This window comes from Orbicella faveolata, unplaced genomic scaffold (assembly GCF_042242905.1).
Source record: "Orbicella faveolata isolate gen_17 unplaced genomic scaffold, um_ofav_v1 contig_47, whole genome shotgun sequence".
In the NCBI taxonomy this organism is placed as follows: Eukaryota; Metazoa; Cnidaria; class Anthozoa; order Scleractinia; family Merulinidae; genus Orbicella; species Orbicella faveolata.
The window spans coordinates 18,634,343-18,652,898 of NW_028301577.1; the positions used below are offsets into that span (position 1 = coordinate 18,634,343).

At 38.0% G+C, this 18,556-nt stretch overlaps 2 protein-coding genes across 4 annotated transcripts in view; one reads left to right on the forward strand and one right to left on the reverse strand.

Annotated features, from left to right (window-relative positions):
- LOC110040763 (Na(+)/citrate cotransporter-like) overlaps nt 1-18,556 on the forward strand; it is a 41,131-nt gene that overhangs the window by 14,277 nt on the left and 8,298 nt on the right. For both annotated transcript variants that reach the window (XM_020746033.2, XM_089278827.1), the window contains 2 exons: nt 460-502; nt 2,095-2,228. In XM_020746033.2, the coding sequence (XP_020601692.2) occupies nt 460-502; nt 2,095-2,228 (177 nt within the window). The remainder of the gene's footprint in view (nt 1-459; nt 503-2,094; nt 2,229-18,556) is intronic.
- LOC149097466 (histamine H2 receptor-like) lies at nt 4,408-17,207 on the reverse strand. Of its 2 annotated transcripts, XM_089278830.1 has the most exons (3): nt 16,315-17,207; nt 6,727-6,783; nt 4,408-5,615 (listed from the first exon to the last, which is right to left on the reverse strand). In XM_089278830.1, the coding sequence occupies exon 3, from the start codon at nt 5,560-5,562 to the stop codon at nt 4,690-4,692; it is 873 nt and encodes a 290-aa protein (XP_089134956.1). In that variant the 5' UTR covers nt 5,563-5,615; nt 6,727-6,783; nt 16,315-17,207; the 3' UTR covers nt 4,408-4,689. The 2 variants fall into 2 exon arrangements, with proteins under 2 accessions (XP_089134956.1, XP_089134957.1); XM_089278831.1 differs by lacking the exon at nt 16,315-17,207 and having other exon boundaries at nt 6,727-8,550.

Here is an 18,556-nt window from a genome sequence, read left to right on the forward strand (position 1 = left end):
TTGTGACGTCTCAGTTCCGCCAAGTTCCGGATTTGAAAGCACTCTAAAGCTTCATGTGTAATATAAAGCGGTAGGGTTATAAGAAAACACACATATGGCAATACAATTTAAAGCATTAATTTTAATTTTCAACTTACAACATAGACCAGTATTTTGATAACATCGCCATATAGTATTTTGTCTACTGTGTAAGTGTAATTCCGAAAGCATACTTAAATGAAAACGTTTTGTAGCCTACTGCTGTATCTTTATTGTTTGAAGTGTAAATTATCAATGCGGGCTTTGTGTTTGATTTCAAAAGTTGAGTGGTGTGAGATATCATCTTTTTTATTTTTGGCTACGTGATGTTTGTCAGAAATTAGGGCAAGACTTTGACTATTTCGCGCGTTGTAAAACTGATCCACTAAAAGGTAGTGACACCGATTTAATTAATTTTGAGTTAACTTTTTTTAATTAAAGAACGTCTGCCGTAAACTTACTGAGAGAGGAAAACGAGATTGAGGTGAGTGATGCACTTCTTAATTTCCCCTTCTCTGTTTCCTTACATTTCCCTCAACGTTAGTTATGAGAATTTAGTGTTTCACAAAATAGACTATTTCTCGCTGCTATTATTTTCGTTGTTCTCGTCAGCTGTCAGCTGCTTTATAATTTATTAATATTGTGATTGGAAATTAATTATTAATCAGCAAGGCCTCTCCACAGATATCACGTAATATGGCCTAAATTTATTTCTGGAAATTCTCCAAAAATTTAATTCTAAATATCTCAGTCGAAAGACCCTGTTAATATTTTAAAACGAACCGATTTTGAATCACTTAGGGAACAATTTTAAAAACTTTTTGCAGCAGTAAAAGGACAAGAGGAAGAAGATTCAGGCACCTCGATGTTACAAGCATGTGCCATTTTGGAAAAATTGTAGTCTCCTCCGCAGCCGTTATTAGGGTCGTCACGCAACGCTTCTCCCCCACTAACGTTGCGTTGCGTGACGACCCTAATAACGGCTGCGGAGGAGACTAGGAAAATTGCGGCCTTAGTGTTTGAATATTCACGATTATATGCACACGCTTCCTCAGTCTTTCCATAATTTCATGAAGTCATGTCGTTCATGGTTTATACTTTTCATCCGACAACGTTTATTCAATCAGGTGTATACGTTCTTTCATATATTTACTTTTATCTCCTAAATATCTCGGAAACTTCTAAATATCCCAAAAAATATCCGTGTATTTGTGGAGAGGCCGACGCGAATCACCAATTAATATAGGGTTCATGTGGGAAAACGCTTTTGACAAGATCGATACGATACAATGTACGCGCCACAAAAATAATACATAGGATTAAATCTTAAGGTGATTCCTCTTAAAAAGAAAGAGTATTTAAAAATGTCTCAAATTTCATCCAGTTGGTTATCATGTTATGTATATTAGAAAAATGTAAAAAAGATAGGGGTCACCGTGCCCATTTTGTGCACAACATGGATGGCTTTTATAACAACTTTGCGACCGACGAGTTTGTCATTACTTAACCTTAATTAGCAGAAAGGGGCACTAGAAATTCTAGGAAAAGCACTTATTGGATTAATTTATTAGACTAAGTTAAACAAAATAGACCCTGAAATTACATTTTAAACCATGTTAGTTAAACAGGAGTTACGATTATATTACAAACTTAAGACTTCTCTGCGTGCGCACATACCCTTAAAGACGTGTTCTTTAAAGCATTAAAATTAAAACATTTTTAAACAGAATTTTAAACTTTTCTTCAAATCGAGATATATTGTGGATAAACTATGGGGGTCACTGTGTGTAATTGTAAAGACTCTAGAGGTTGCTTAAACAGCTACAAGAAAGAATCGCAACTTGGTAATCATATAACAATTGGACTGTCTAATAAAGTAACTGGACAATAAGCAGTAGCAATAATAGATCTCGTGAAAGCTAGTGGAAGCTAAGCTCCATAATTAAAAAAAAAGATTAGCAAGCTTAATATATATTTACCGTCATTTCTTTCCTTAGCAGTTGTCGTTGTTTATGTATCTGTAGGAGTACCTTATAAATCCACTTTCCCAGATTTTGTTTTGTTTTGAATCTGCAGGCAGCAGAAACTATGTACTACAACAGATTGTGCAAGGCTATGATGTTAGCTGTTGCGTACGCTGCAAATATTGGCGGCACAGCTACACTGACGGGAACTGCTCCGAATCTGGTCTTCAGTGGACAGGTTAACAGGTATGTAACTCGAATGCGCCTGTTGTTTTCTTTACGAAAGCAAAATAAATAAACAGACGAACACTACCTCTTAAAGAAAATCTTCGCTGGAAACAGTTAGTTCAAAATTACAGGTTGGTGTTCGTGTTAAATTGTTTCAGCGATCTGAAGGCGATAATAATTGATTGCCCGTTTTGAATGCTTGCGTTTCGTTCCTTCTATTTTAGCATTTCGAGTTTCCCGCGCGCCGCCATGTTTATTTTTGCAAAGCTTGATGCGCGGTAGGGCGTTTTTAAAATACAGCGTCGCGTGATATATAGAAGTGCATCTAATCGTTTATGAATCACATTCCAGATGAATATGTACAGTTCCCAACGAGAAATCTTCTTCTGTAGACTCCATACTGACGTCATAAATTACCATAAAGTTTTGAACGACTAGTAGGTTTATAACAGATTATTCGCTCTTGATTTCTATGCGTGGTAGTTGACCCGGGCTGCGTCCTCGTCAACTATCAAGCGATAGAAGTCTCGAGCTCATAATCTGATTGTTAAATAGAAACAAGATGATGCACGCCAATGCATAACTCCATTGTTAAGTATTTATTCAATTCATGCTCAACTTCTTGTGCACTTAACTTGGTAATGCTAAGTTTATGCTGCTGTTGGATTAAGTTGCACATGAAAATTTTAGTTAAAACTGGGCGAAATGAAGTTGTGAACCAATGTTGTTAGATAAACATCTCACACACACAGAAAAGTGTAACATCAGTAAATCTTTATTTGTTTTATTATTTACAGCGATAAACAAAATCAAAGATGTAATATAGCAATAAGTATACTTTTAAATAGCTATGAAGTTTTAATAATGTACATTAAAAATGCTTTACAACTCCATTCAACCTGGGGCGCTTGACTGCGAAAGTGAGATGTACGGAAAGAGGTCCTGGATTCTGCCATTTTATTGGTCTCTTGATTTTTATAATTTATACCGAATAAGATAATTTATGGACATTTTAATGTGCAAAAATTTTAAAATTTCGATTACAAATGATGGAGAAAATGTCGGCGAAGCCAACAGCGAAAAGGATTTGTGCTCGATTTTGCGGCTTTGTGGCAGTTCTTTCAGTACTGTTTTTTTTGGGACCTTTGTTTCTCAACTTGAGAGGAAAACCCCACTGGGCATAAGGCTGAAGTGTTCTATTTCTGAATGGAGATTGAACACTAGCTAATAATTGCAAGCTTTTTGTTCAGCTCACGTTCAATATAAACTGAATCTCTAAAAATTGACAAGGTTGTCAATAATGAGATGCTCACGAATTCAACCAAACAGGTCTCAACCGAGTCATCCGCTGACACTCGGGGTATAGACAATCCAACACCTGTTATATATACGTTTAAGCTTAAACAGCAGTGTCTTGTTAACTTTCCTTAAAATGAAAACGATGTTTCTTTGTTTTAAGTCAAACTTTCTTACGAAGTTAATGATTTCTTTGCCTCATAATACTATCATTTAAAGTGTCCATACGGCCAAAAGGGTATTTGTGGTTTTGTAAAAATGTATTTAAAACAAAAAAATTAATTCTGGTGCTTTTTTGCCATGAAATCAAGCTTTAAATTTCCCGCTTCGACCACGCCCAATGAAGTTGACCGCGTAATGAAAGATTGGTGGCGAATGACGTCACTTCAGGAACATCTCAAAGGTTCATGTTTTTATTTTGTTTGATTGACGACCGCATTGTTTCACCAACTTCGGTTTGTTTGCTTTTTGTCGACCGAAACTCAGTCCTAACCACTACTTAAACAACAGTGACCTGAACTAGCAGGATTTGGCAATTCCTGACTTGTCGCCACGACCCATTCAGAAACCTAGACTCTTTTTTTACATTGACTCACGGTCAACCTCACTGGGCGTGGCTGAAGCGGGAACTTTGAAATTAGATCTTTGGGCGTTAAAATGTTGGAATCCACTATTTTTTCTTAGAATACCTTTTTACACATTATAGAGATACAAAAGATTTTAAGGAAAACGACCAATTTTTTAAGTTTGCAAGACATGTTTCGACAGAGCTTCTGTCATCTTCAGTTGAATGAATGATTACAAAGCAAGTTGAATAATAAGTAGGCAAAAATGCTAATTAAGACAAATAGTAACAACAGAACGTGAAAAGGTGTAAGTTAAAAGGATAAAAATTAACTTACACCTTTTCACGTTCTGTTGTTACTATTTGTCTTAATTAGCATTTTTGCCTACTTATTATTCAACTTGCTTTGTAATCATTCATTCAACTGAAGATGACAGAAGCTCTGTCGAAACATGTCTTGCAAACTTAAAAAATTGGTCGTTTTCCTTAAAATCTTTACATGTCTGCTGCTATCTAGACCTTTTGGAGAGATACAAAACCAGCAAAAAAACTGTGTTGGCCGTATAGACACTTAAAGATTTCAGTTAATCAATATTTCAAAATAACAAAACGTTGGCATTACACGTCCCGGAGAGGCAAATCTCCAACTTGTCTTTGTCGCCGAGGTCGTTTGCGAAAGAGAACAAGTACAGCTGATCTGTATTCTGGCAGGCGGATAGCATATAATATAGGATTTACAAGTGAGTTTGCATAAAATAAAACAAATATGGCATGATCTACTGAATCGGGCAGTGAACGCCACAATTCAGATGCAAAGCTAGAAACGATAAAAGCTAATATAACGTATGGCAGGTAAAACAGAAGAGATACAACAGTCACAATCAACAATGTCATGTTCAGTTTTCTTTCTCTACTGGTTGCACTATGGTGGTGAGGCTGCGCTCCACGACGGACTTTAACGACAATGGACGTGTAGGAAACACAAATGATCAAAAGGCAAATCGAGCAAAATGTAATTCTTAGGTAAAGAAATTCAAATCGTTTATGAAGAACATAAGTAATTGATACCAACGCTGCTGTAACCCAAACAATGGCAATTATTATTCCATACACCCATTTCTTTAGCACGCGATGTCGAAATGGAAATAACGTCGCGTGTGCCCGTTCTAAAGCAATAATGGCAATGTTTGTTAATGACGCACTACAGAAAAAAAGTAAGAGTGTAAATAGTGTATGATTGGCCCAAACATCAATTGAATGTCTCTTCCACACATTACAGCGTGCTCCAACCAAATAGAACAGAGCATTCACAGAAAATCCTCCAACCAACATATCCACAAATGCCAAATTTATCAGCAGGTACGTACTACGCTTGCGGAGATTACGGCTTTTTGTAAAAACAACTATCGTACAGAGATTGCATGCTACAATAGCGACAGACACGGTTAAGTCTATAGTCATCCATGCTATGCACTCAGATAGAGAAAACATCTCAAAGCTATGCCCTTTGTTCGTATTGCTGTTCGACGTAATTACTCGTCTGTCTGCGGAAAGAAGTCAGAATTATTTTTGTCAGACTTTTTTTTTCACAAGGCATACGGCATTCAGTTAACAGCGATTCAAAGATCACATCATCGATTTTATTTTAGCACATCTACGACTGAATTTTGACTAGTTACTGTGTGAATGCCTCCTTTGTATTTCATCTAAGCACAGCGCGTCAAAGGGACTTGAAAAGGCAACCTGCGCGAACCATTAGCTAGATCAGGAGCCCATCACTAGGAGCGTTCAACTACCCCATACTCCTGTCACGGCGTTTTCACAGACTGATATATTTTTAGTTTGAATTTACCGAGAATTCAGACCCCGCAGAAACCTCAGTGACCAATTACAAGCACGGACTTAATTTTCACCGGAAGAAGTGATGGGCTCCTGATGTGAGGGCGGCCATTTTTTTCCTTACCGATTCGCGCTCATGTAGACCGGAACTGACCTATTTCGCGGGAAAAAAAGTCTAAAAATAGACCGGTCTGTAAAATATTCCGTGACATAGCCTTAGTGTGGGAGTTGCACGCTCCTAGTTATGGGCTCCTGGCTAGATTAATTCCAAAATTTACGTTCATATCCTCTTTAAGAACCTTCTGATTAGTCACAATCTAGATTTATTTCAGAAAGTTCTTTACGATTTGAGTAGGTGGTCCCGCGCTTCTTTACCTCGCGCTCTCGAGCATCGCAGACATGTTCTCGCTCCGAGCTCGGCTATCGTAGCTCGACTTGTAGGAAAGTTTTTGCGTAGTTCCTTTGCGGCTTTTTTCTAGGCCTTCACGGTCAATTGATTTCGGTGATGTATCCGAGACGAACGGCCCGGGTCACACTTTTCGCCCCTGACCACGTGACCCAAAAGCGATTGACCACGGCGAAATATTGAGGCCTGCTAGGAACTAGGCAAGGAAAGCTTAATCACAACCTTCTTGCTTGAAACCCATCCAGCAAAGAAACCCAACTCATGCCTGGGGTATATCAGCAGTTTAAAGGGAGCAATTATCCTCTTAGATTATCGGACTGATAAATAATGTTTAGATAAAAGAACGGTTGTATTAACAAGATGGAAATGTTCATAGAGGACAAAGACGTTCATAAAAACCTGTCACTAACCGTTTCAACAAAAAGTTCTCCTCTGGAAAATTTTTTCTTAAAGCACCAGTCACTTGACTGCAAAGGAAAATACCAGTTTTAATTAACAATAGTTCGAACAGGGCCGTAGCCAGACAAAAATTATTACCCGGACAATATCATATCAGAAAAACAAAACGCTTCTGCCATATTTATTTAAATTTTTAATGCATAGCTTCTTAAATCGCATTTAAGTCTGCAAAACCACCTGCTTTTCAGCGACAAAGTTCTTTAGTGCAAATTTATCTTTTCCAGGCGAAAATGGTCATGTTGTGATCCCCGATAAATTTGGAACAAATTGAAGCCGAAACGTAAATAACCGTCTTGCCCTGCGGGATTGCGTTTCCCTTCTCTTTCTTCACAGTAAAACTGAGACGAGAGGGAACCTCTGCTCGCAGCCGCTCAGTTGTTTGATCATCAGCTGCCATCCACAACCAGGGACCAATAAATTAAAAATACTGGTGTTGACGAGTTTTAGCCGATACTATAACTTATGCGTGACAGATAAGATTCAAAACTGTATCCGTTTAAGAGACTGCTGACAATATCTGCTGCCCTTACAAAATTACAGTGACATAGCCTCGTCATGTACGCACGTGATCAAATTCAAACCTTTTGTCCTCTGGAAAACCCACTGGCAGTCGTTGGTCTTTTGCTGTTTGCACAGTGTCAGAAATTATTGCTGTACATCAATTCATGTTTGCAAGCGATTCATTGTCCAAGGAGCATGATATGAGAGTTGTTGTTAAGCCGGAGCTTTTTTAATTAAAATTATTCTAAAACATTTTGTCGAATTTTGTTTACCTGTAGTCGGCTTGCAGTTTGCGAAGCATGACCTGGAGTTAAACCTTTGAATACCAAACTTTCGCCAAAAAATACCGTTTTTAACCGTTTAGTCAGCTTTTTGAGCTGCCGTGACGCTAAATAAGCCTAAGTTTTGCTAAAAACGCTTTTTTTTTTACTAAAAGGAGAGATTTTTCGAGGATTGGGTACAAAATTGATGAAAACTTCAATTTCGGGCATGCCATTAACCGTTCTCAATTTTGTTTGTTGGCCCTTTCCTTTCTGTTTTTCTCGGCCCTTTTACACTGGCTACCTTTTGCATTGTATTTTCTTTCTGGCTGCAGTGAAAAGTTGGATGTTAATTACGGGCGAAGCCTAGAAATGGACCTTGATCAATCATAGGCGTTGTCGACCATTTTACCACCGTTTTTGCACCAAAACTGATAACGTTGTTTTTCGATTTGCGACGTCGGAATGTCGTCGATATCTAAACCTGACCATTGTGCGGAAAGGGCTAGCCTAGCACTACTATCTGCTTATCAAGAATATCTGATGACATTTAAATTGATGACGTCACAAGTGGTACAAAGAGCACGACCACTAATTACGCATATATGCGTAGTTGGTATTCAAAGGGTTAAGGTGGCCGAACACAGTTTTCAAGAGCCTCTGCCTAATTCACCATTACTTTAAAGCTATTTATGCTTTGGCGCCCGTTTTTTGCAAGAGTCAAGGTTAACCACAGAATGGTTTATTCTCACATTTTGGCTAAGGTGAGTGCTGTTGCCATGGCAACGGGGCTGGTTAAAAACAAGGCTTAAAAATGGTTTTTGTTTATTTAAAAAAAATTCAGTCGTTAGATTTTTTTCATCATTTGCCCACTATGAATTGACATTAAATCCCTTCTGTCAACACTGCTCTAATAAAATTTTGACATAGGCGACTTTCGTAATTCGCCGTAAATTGTTTTCACTGCATGTTCTGTATTATTAAAAATTCCCTGTGTCAAAATTCAGATTTTTTGCGATAGATAATTCAAGTGGTTTCTGAATTATTTTTTTGCCAAATTTCTTGAAATTCTATCGGCTGGATCGTTAGAAATCGGCAAGTTTCTGCAAAAGCAATCGGTCTCAATTTTTCGAGCAACTGCGCATGCGCTGCATTTAACTGGGTTCTTTCGGTAACAAAGAAAAAGCTGAGAATTGCTGGGTTCTTTGCGTCGTTACCTTTTCTAACATAGCTTTGTAATAAAAGACTAAAGGCACCAATACACTGCGTTCAATAATGGAGAAAAATAGCGCATATAGTGCGGGTGTTGAGTAAATAAAATGATCGCTCTATTGAAGGCATGTTTGTTTTTCAATCCTTGTGCGCGCGCTGAATTGCATCAGCAAAAGCGCGCGCGAAAACTGTGTGCGGCCACCTTAAGCGAATTTCGATTTTAAAATTCGTCTGTTTCTTTGTCGCTCAGTACTTCGAAATTTCTCTAACAGTCGGAATCAAGTAATTTGCCACAATTGAACCGAAAAGAACCGTGTAGCAATGAAATAACTCAGCCCAGTAAAATAGACATTGTTCAATATTTGCATTCGGAGCTTTTCTTTCTTTTTCCGACTAGTTCTCGCTGCTAAGGAGTTCATACGTTAACGCAGATCAAATTCCTGAAAGTACTCTCGAGCAACTCTAGTCGTAGGAATATTCTCTAAGTTCTGCTATACAGGGAGGTCATCTCACAAAAATATGTCTTTACAGTCAACAAGCGTTTGCATATAGACAGGCTGTACACGTCTTTTGTCCAGTTCAACCCAACGTCTTAGCAGCTAGCTCTATTAACGAAAAATAAAATTCGAGAGGCAAAGTTCCAATTTGGCAGCCGTTTCCTAATTTTTGAAAAGTATTGCATAAAATATTTATTCTTACTGACTCGCACGAGACATTGCAATTAACAGTGAAATGACCGTAACGCAAAAGACAAGTGTTCGAATAAGATAATTTGAAACTGTGCAGCTTTAGACTCACATTAGTATCACAACTGTCTGCTTAGTGCTGAGGTACTTCATCTCTTCATGCAACAAAAAAGTGGCGGAAGCGAACTGACTCAAAAATGAGTACAGAACTCAGTTCCTTCCGTTTTTATATGTTTAACTGAGTTCTTATTTAAATACAATGCTTTCAAACAGCAATCATGATCCTACTACTGGAGAAAATGGTTTCACCTACCTGCAAAACAGAGTGCTTTACGAAAGAGAGGATAAACCTACAGCGATAGTAACTATCAGTTAAAAAAGTACAGAGTTGAAGTCACCGAAAGGAGACTTAGTTCCAAGCGAGAGGTCTCAGTGCCAATGGAGAACGGTCACAATACAAAGATAAATTTCATGTTGTTTAAGTAGAATAATTAAATGTAAACAATCTGTCAAAATGCTCTTATGGTAAATAACTATTAATTGAATGAACATTTTTCGGTTTCGATTTTCAGCTGTCCAAGATCAAAATAAAAAACGTCTGGTTTCTAATTTAGTTTGAAGCCGGAAATAAACCCATGGCAAGACTCAGCGACGAAACAGTCAGTGTTATTTCTATCAGAAGGGATGATATCTGTGGTAAAAATTTTAGGAAATATGTCCAGGGACTCTGTAACCTACAGTGCCACTAAAAAACGCAGTTCCGTTCAAGAACAACCAAACTGGAAACTGAAAATACGTTTCAGAATTAATGATTTACTAGACCCCATGTAAATAATATGACAGTATGCCATGCTGTTGATTTAAATTATTGGTTACATTTCTCCTATTTCAGTTTTCAGCAGCCTGAATCAACAACTATACATCAGGCTTAAAGACTAGAAATTGGTCGTGAAGCATTAAAGAACAATTGTCAATTTTCGCAGCACCTCTTTAAGTTGATTCATTGTCGTCATATTCAGTTATCTTGCCTTAATTGTCTTAATTAGCAGACCTTCCTTCTTTTGCTTTGTGTTCTTTCTTCAAGGACATGTTTGACTGTCGTCTACTCTCATAACATGAATGAGTCAAGACGAAACATTGCTTCTTTCTTCTTAATACTCGACTTCACTTTAAAGGTAGCTTCGTTAACATTCACAAAGCAAGTCATTTTAGCTACATATTTCGCCGGAGAAGATAACTTACTTGGTTTTAATGCTTGGGTGTGGTATTATATTATTTGAAAAACAACTTAACCAGTTTTGAAAATGTGCATTTCGTTACGGCTTACTTTCAGCTGTTAGCATTTAGATTTACATTTAGGTTCTCAGTGCAAAGTCACAATATTAATCAAAATTTAAATGAAAAAATAAATAGAGAAAAATTAGATAAAATGGAATAAAATTACAACAAATGAAAGTGGCCAGTAAAACGTGGCCTTTAAATTTGTGGAAGATTGTATCGACAATAAGTATATATCTATTAGTGTTCTATCACGAATGCCGTTCTCTGATTGGCTACGCTACTCACTATCTATTCTGTTGTAGATGGTGAGTAGCGTAGCAGTGTGCCCTTGTTAGCACAATGACGACCGCTTCTTTTGCGTTTTCTAGGTGTCTGTGAACAGGATTTAGATAAAGTTTTGAACGACTGGAAGATTTATACTAAAATAATTAGATTATTCGCTCTCGATTTCTATACGCAACAGTTGACGAGGGCACAGCCCTCGTCAACTATCACGTGATAGAAATCTCGAGCTCATAATCTAATTGTTAAGCAGTGGAAGACACTTTCGTATTTTGAACGAGCTCTTAGCTCCTCGGCGAAACGTGTTAAAATAAGTGATTGATTGATTGATTTTTCCAGTCAATGATAGTTCTTGGCAAGAAACTATACTTATAAGTGTCACAGGATGTCTGGAGCGGTTTGTATGTTTTTCAATTGACTAAAGGTTTTATTCCCCCTTACATTTAGTAATTTGAAATTCTCACTACCTCGTTTGTGTGAAGCATATAATTTCTACAATCTGTATAATTATCATGGCCTCTCATGGTTGTTTCCAGTTTTGTTAAAAACGTGTCGGTTTTTCACTTTCTTTTGACGACGAGGATATTTCTTTTCAACTTTACAAGGCGAGAAAAAGCAAATTCTGATATATAGATCCATTCCGGAATACACTCTTTCTTTTTTATAAGAATATGTTTAATAAGAATTTTGAGACAAGAAATATAAGTGATAGAAATCGACGTTTCGGTGCATCTTGCGCCATTATCAAGGTTACATAATTAAAAATAAAAAGCGGTTTGTGAAGAGGCTAAGTTGAAGCGAATTTGCATAAGAGAGTGCCATGCTATTCAAGATCTTAAATCAGCACTGAATGTACAGTCTGATTCTCTTCGTGCTTAAGTATTCATGTAACTACCTTGGCACTCTCTTATGCAAATTCGCTTCAACTTAGCCTCTTCACAATCCGCTTTTTATCTTTAATTATGTAACCTTGATAATGGTGCAAGATGTACCAAAACGTCAGTTTCTATCACTTATATTTCTTGTCTCATGTATTTCCAAATCGTTTCTTGTAGGAATAAGAATTTTGACGCTGAAATTTGCGAAATTTTAAGAGTAAACCTGAGGCTGAGATTTTGAAAAGAATGTAATTTTGCGTGTTGAAAGTTTGTAAATGCAATAAAAATTCTTCCTTTCTCCAAACGGCAAAAACTTGCTAAAAAATGAGCAACAAAAACAGCACCAGTACATTTCTACACGTGCGTCACTCAGGCTTTAATACCCGCAGGCTGGCTCCAAAATTACTTTAACACCATCCAGACACAAAATACATTCAAAAACAGAAATGTCATACGCTATAATCTAAGAATGTTCACAAGAATATTTTCAGCCTAAAATCGGCAGTAAAATAAGAAAGTTCAGCCTCGGCCGGAAAAACAATATTCTTTTTATAAGAAATAAAGAGTGTATTACTTTGGTGAATTGGAACATTTGTCGCATTTTTGGGGGCCAGTCGCACTAGGCAACAAAAAATTGGTTTCAGGAAAAATATTTGGCTTTAAAAGTTTTTGTTTAGTAATCACGGTCGCACTGAGATTATGCCGGACAAACTCTTTTCGTGCCGGAAACGTCAATCAGATTGTTTGCTCTTCTTTAATATGATTTTACTGAAGTACGATACATGTATTCATGCACAGTCCAACACTAATCGCGCCTTCCAATTAGCATCATCGAAACTTTGGTAAGGGAAGCGAGCGCAATTTTCTCTGTTCATGCTTGATGCAAGCGCGTCAATCGACAAGTGGAAGAGGTTAATGTATTTTTCGCACTAAACAAACACATACGCACCTTTTACTTAACGTGCCAAAATTTGGAACGGAAACAAGGAATTTTGAAAATGGACCGAAACAGGAAAAGAAATGAAGTGTCGAAAAGAAATAGTAATATACGAAAGCAATCTTTCAAGTGCAGTAACGTTTTAGGGTTATTTCCGGGCCTGTTAGATATGCTGAAATATCGGTCACTCGTACCACCCACTAATGTAATAACCAACCACTAATGTAATAAAAATCAACCACTAATGTAATACAAAAGCTAACTTTTAATGTAATAAATTTTTAACCACTAATGTATTATAATAAAGAAGCATGGTGGTATTACGTTAGTGGTTAATTAGTATTACATCAGTTAATTAGTATTACATTAGCTCACAGTTTTCCTCGAGCTACGCTCTCACAAAACTGTTCGCTTCTCGGAACAGATAATGTCCGCGGAGATGTATCCTAGCATAGTTTCGCGCCAAATGGAGGCTATTGTTTATATACATATGACTTACGTTTACATGGCGATCAGTAGCTTTATCTTCTCGATTTAGGAATTACATTGAAATAAACAAGATCTGTTAGATCTTATAACCGCGCTTTAAAAATGAAACAGTTCGCTTAGCACTACCGTCGGAACGCAGTGCACATTCCAAAGCAGTCATTGATGATTCTTTTCTTACTGTAGACGTCACATCACTTGATCAACACAAACTGTATTATTGCACCATCAGTGGTAGCCGTTGACAAATCTCCCATGACGTAATGGTCTTAATCTAGAACTTTCTTCGGGATATGTATGGGCATGAACGATATGAACGACACAATAATAACACTATTAACAACAGCTTTCTTTCTTAAAAGTCATGATTAAATTTAATTGGTGTTTTCCACGAGTAAAGGGCTAGCAAAGTAGTCACACAAGTCATATAAAAAAACCCTATCCCGACCGATGTATCGATTTTGGTCACTCCAGTGACCACAGATTGAAAACGTGACAGAAAATTGGCGTTACTTTTGATTCTCACCAAATTTGTCATATCCCCCCCCTCGGGAGAATTTTGTTAAGTTAGCTAATTTAGTATGCAAGCCACCGTAATGGCGGTCGCCGCGGCGAAATGTTTATTTGCTCAAAATTGGGGCAAAATCTTTCGGAGATGGAAATCAGGACATTTGTAAGGATACAGAAAGTAATTTGGGACCAGTTGCTGGCTTCTAAGGCTGAATTTATCCAGAAGTAAGCTGTATTTTCGTTTTCGTGCCGAAAGCCACGCGACGAAATATTATCGGTTTGTTCTGCTGACTTGTTCTGTTTCTTCTCTTGGTCTTTTTTGTAGCCCGCCGAGGCCAGTCTTTCGTCTAAATCAGTTGAAAAAAGTTCGAAAAAGATGTTCCCATTTACGTTTAAGCTCTCAAGCGATAATTCTGGAGTTTTTTGGCCGAAACGTCGGCTTTGTTATGTGCGTGTTTTTCGGTTGCTATGGGCGACCGTGGCTTCCTTTGTTAGGTCAAGTCTGGGGAGTCAGGTCACAAAAAATTCTAATTAATTCTGGTTTTGTTCGATTTCGCTGAAATTTTAACACGACAAAGCTGGATTGTTAAGGAATAGATTTACCGCCTGCCAATGTGTGGTAGCTATTAACGCTTAAGTGATATATCGCTTCGAAATCAGGGTTTTGAACAGAGTTTTTTTGCAACGTGTGGGCTTGGCGTGATTTTGTAATCGGAGGTTTTTGTTGACCCCGAAGGAAAAAATATCCGGAAAATGTCATTTCATCGATGATTCAAACGAATATAAATATGTATATGTTCCGAGCCAAATTTCTGCTGAAAAAATATAATTTTTGACGAACACTGGGTTTTTAATTTTTATCCCGCGAAAGTCAGTATCGGAGATGAGATTTGTTAATGTTTCAACAGCTTTTGGCGAGTAAACATCACAGGTTGCGTGACTCAAAATTTGGCCGAGTGAAAGCTTGGGTCTGGTCGGATACAAATCGAACAAGAAGATCTGTTAGATCTTATAACCGCGCTTTAAAAATGAAACGGTTCGCTTAGCACTACCGTCAGAACGCTGTGCACATTCCAAAGCAGTCATTGATGATTCTTTTCTTACTGTAGACATCACATCACTTGATCAACACAAACTGTATTATTGCACCATCAGTGGTAGCCGTTGACAAATCTCCAATGACGTAATGGTCTTAATCTAGAACTTTCTTCGGGATATGTATGGGCATGAACGATATGAACGACACAATAATAACACTATTAACAACAGCTTTCTTAAAAGTCATGATTAAATTTAATTGGTGTTTTCCACGAGTAAAGGGCTAGCAAAGTAGTCACACAAGTCATATAAAAAAACCCTATCCCGACCGATGTATCGATTTTGGTCACTCCAGTGACCACAGATTGAAAACGTGACAGAAAATTGGCGTTACTTTTGATTCTCACCAAATTTGTCATATCCCCCCCTCGGGAGAATTTTGTTAAGTTAGCTAATTTAGTATGCAAGCCACCGTAATGGCGGTCGCCGCGACGAAATGTTTATTTGCTCAAAATTGGGGCAAAATCTTTCGGAGATGGAAATCAGGACATTTGTAAGGATACAGAAAGTAATTTGGGACCAGTTGCTGGCTTCTAAGGCTGAGTTTATCCAGAAGTAAGCTGTATTTTCGTTTTCGTGCCGAAAGCCACGCGATGAAATATTATCGGTTTGTTCTGCTGACTTGTTCTGTTTTTTCTCTTGGTCTTTTTTGTAGCCCGCCGAGGCCAGTCTTTCGTCTAAATCAGTTGAAAAAAGTTCGATAAAGATGTTCCCATTCAAGTTTAAGCTCTCAGGCGATAATTCTGGAGGTTTTTGGCCGAAACGTCGGCTTTGTTATGTGCGTGTTTTTCGGTTGCTATGGGCGACCGTGGCTTCCTTTGTTAGGTCAAGTCTGTGGAGTGAGGTCACAAAAAAATTCTTATTAACTCTGGTTTTGTTCGATTTCGCTGAAATTTTAACACGATAAAGCTGGATTGTTGAGGAATAGATTTACCGCCTGCCAATGTGTGGTAGCTATTAACGCTTAAGTGATATATCGCTTCGAAATCAGGGTTTTGAACAGAGTTTTTTGCAACGTGTGGGCTCGGCGTGATTTTGTAATCGGAGATATTTGTTGACCCCGAAGGAAAAAATATCCGGAAAATGTCATTTCATCGATGATTCAAACGAATATAAATATGTATATGTTCCGAGCCAAATTTCTGCTGAAAAAATATAATTTTTGACGAACGCTGGGTTTTTAATTTTTTTCCCGCGAAAGTCAGTATCAGAGATGAGATTTGTTAATGTGCAGTAACTTTTTAGACTTTCCCTAATTTCGCTTTTTTCAAAGAAGCGTTTACAACTGCGAAGAGCTTCAACTTCAAAATAAATGAAATCTAGACGAAACTGTACGGAGACTTTACCCCGGTCATTGTGATTGTTGTGCCGGATCAAATAGAAATTAAATAAATGAAACAAAATTTACCTCTTTATATTCAGTTAGCCTTTCGACGTTTGTTAACTAAAGCAGGAGTCACTTGTAAAGCCGTCTTCGTCTTCCAAAGAGTACTGACCAATTATACCCCGTAGCACCGCCTTAAATAATTGCGCTTATAACCGGCACTCTACGGTATGTATTCGTTTATTCGTTATTTACGCTTCCTTCCTCTGACGACCGTGCAATGTTCGTTCCTCTGACGTACTTTGTTTTCCACAACAATTTAGCCTCATTTTTTTTTTCCTATGGATGACAATTATTTTTCAAGTGCCTTTCTCGCTTATAGCTTCAACTAAGTGCTGGTTCTTGTATTTGCGGGTTGAGCTATCTCAGTTTAATGTTGTTCATTAGAAGATATTGGACATGTATTCTTTTGCCTTTGTCTGTTTCGCGCTTGCCGAAATTTTTTTCCGTCCTCGCCGGGAGCCTGTTCGCAGGCTATTATTTTTCAAGTGCCTTTCTCGCTTATAGCTTGAACTAAGTGCTGGTTCACTAGCAGGAGTCACCTGTAAAGCCGTCTTCGTCTTCCAAAGAGTACTGACCAATTATACCCCGTAGCACCGCCTTAAATAATTGCGCTTATAACCGGCACTCTACGGTATGTATTCGTTTATTCGTTATTTACGCTTCCTTCCTCTGACGACCGTGCAATGTTCGTTCCTCTGACGTACTTTGTTTTCCACAACAATTTAGCCTCATTTTTTTTTTCCTATGGATGACAATTATTTTTCAAGTGCCTTTCTCGCTTATAGCTTCAACTAAGTGCTGGTTCTTGTATTTGCGGGTTGAGCTATCTCAGTTTAATGTTGTTCATTAGAAGATATTGGACATGTATTCTTTTGCCTTTGTCTGTTTCGCGCTTGCCGAAATTTTTTTCCGTCCTCGCCGGAAGCCTGTTCGCAGGCTATTATTTTTCAAGTAACTTTCTCGCTTATAGCTTCAACTAAGTGCTGGTTCACTAGCAGGAGTCACTTGTAAAGCCGTCTTCGTATTCCAAAGAGTACTGACCAATTATACCCCGTAGCACCGCCTTAAATAATTGCGCTTATAACCGGCACTCTACGGTATGTATTCGTTTATTCGTTATTTACGCTTCCTTCCTCTGACGACCGTGCAATGTTCGTTCCTCTGACGTACTTTGTTTTCCACAACAATTTAGCCTCATTTTTTTTTTCCTATGGATGACAATTATTTTTCAAGTGCCTTTCTCGCTTATAGCTTCAACTAAGTGCTGGTTCTTGTATTTGCGGGTTGAGCTATCTCAGTTTAATGTTGTTCATTAGAAGATATTGGACATGTATTCTTTTGCCTTTGTCTGTTTCGCGCTTGCCGAAATTTTTTTCCGTCCTCGCCGGGAGCCTGTTCGCAGGCTATTATTTTTCAAGTGCCTTTCTCGCTTATAGCTTGAACTAAGTGCTGGTTCACTAGCAGGAGTCACCTGTAAAGCCGTCTTCGTCTTCCAAAGAGTACTGACCAATTATACCCCGTAGCACCGCCTTAAATAATTGCGCTTATAACCGGCACTCTACGGTATGTATTCGTTTATTCGTTATTTACGCTTCCTTCCTCTGACGACCGTGCAATGTTCGTTCCTCTGACGTACTTTGTTTTCCACAACAATTTAGCCTCATTTTTTTTTTCCTATGGATGACAATTATTTTTCAAGTGCCTTTCTCGCTTATAGCTTCAACTAAGTGCTGGTTCTTGTATTTGCGGGTTGAGCTATCTCAGTTCAATGTTGTTCATTAGAAGATATTGGACATGTATTCTTTTGCCTTAAAGAATTTAAAGTATGATCTTCCTTCCGGTCGCACTTGGCTCGTATGAACCCCAATGGATGATTTGCCAGTAATCGGATGCCCATGTTATGCGCAAAGAACTCTGGGATCGCCAGGGGGCAAACATTGCAAGTCGCTAGAAGGAAATTTACAGCGAAAAGTTGTTTCGACGTCCAAAAAACGATTTTGGGGAGAGATCAACGCTTTTTCGCCGTTGTTTTATCGAAAATGGATTTGGGCGGTGTTGATATGTGGAAAATGTAACTTTTTGTTTGAATAACCCTAAAATATGTGATAAAACCTACCGATAAACTCCCTTGCTTGCGTGAAGTTTATTGTGAAATTTACATCGCGTAATGGTCTGAAAATACTTGGCTTCACACTAGAGCTTGTAAGTATAATCGAAGTGCACTTGGAACCTGCTTTGAGTGTGAAGGGGTAAAATGTTCCTA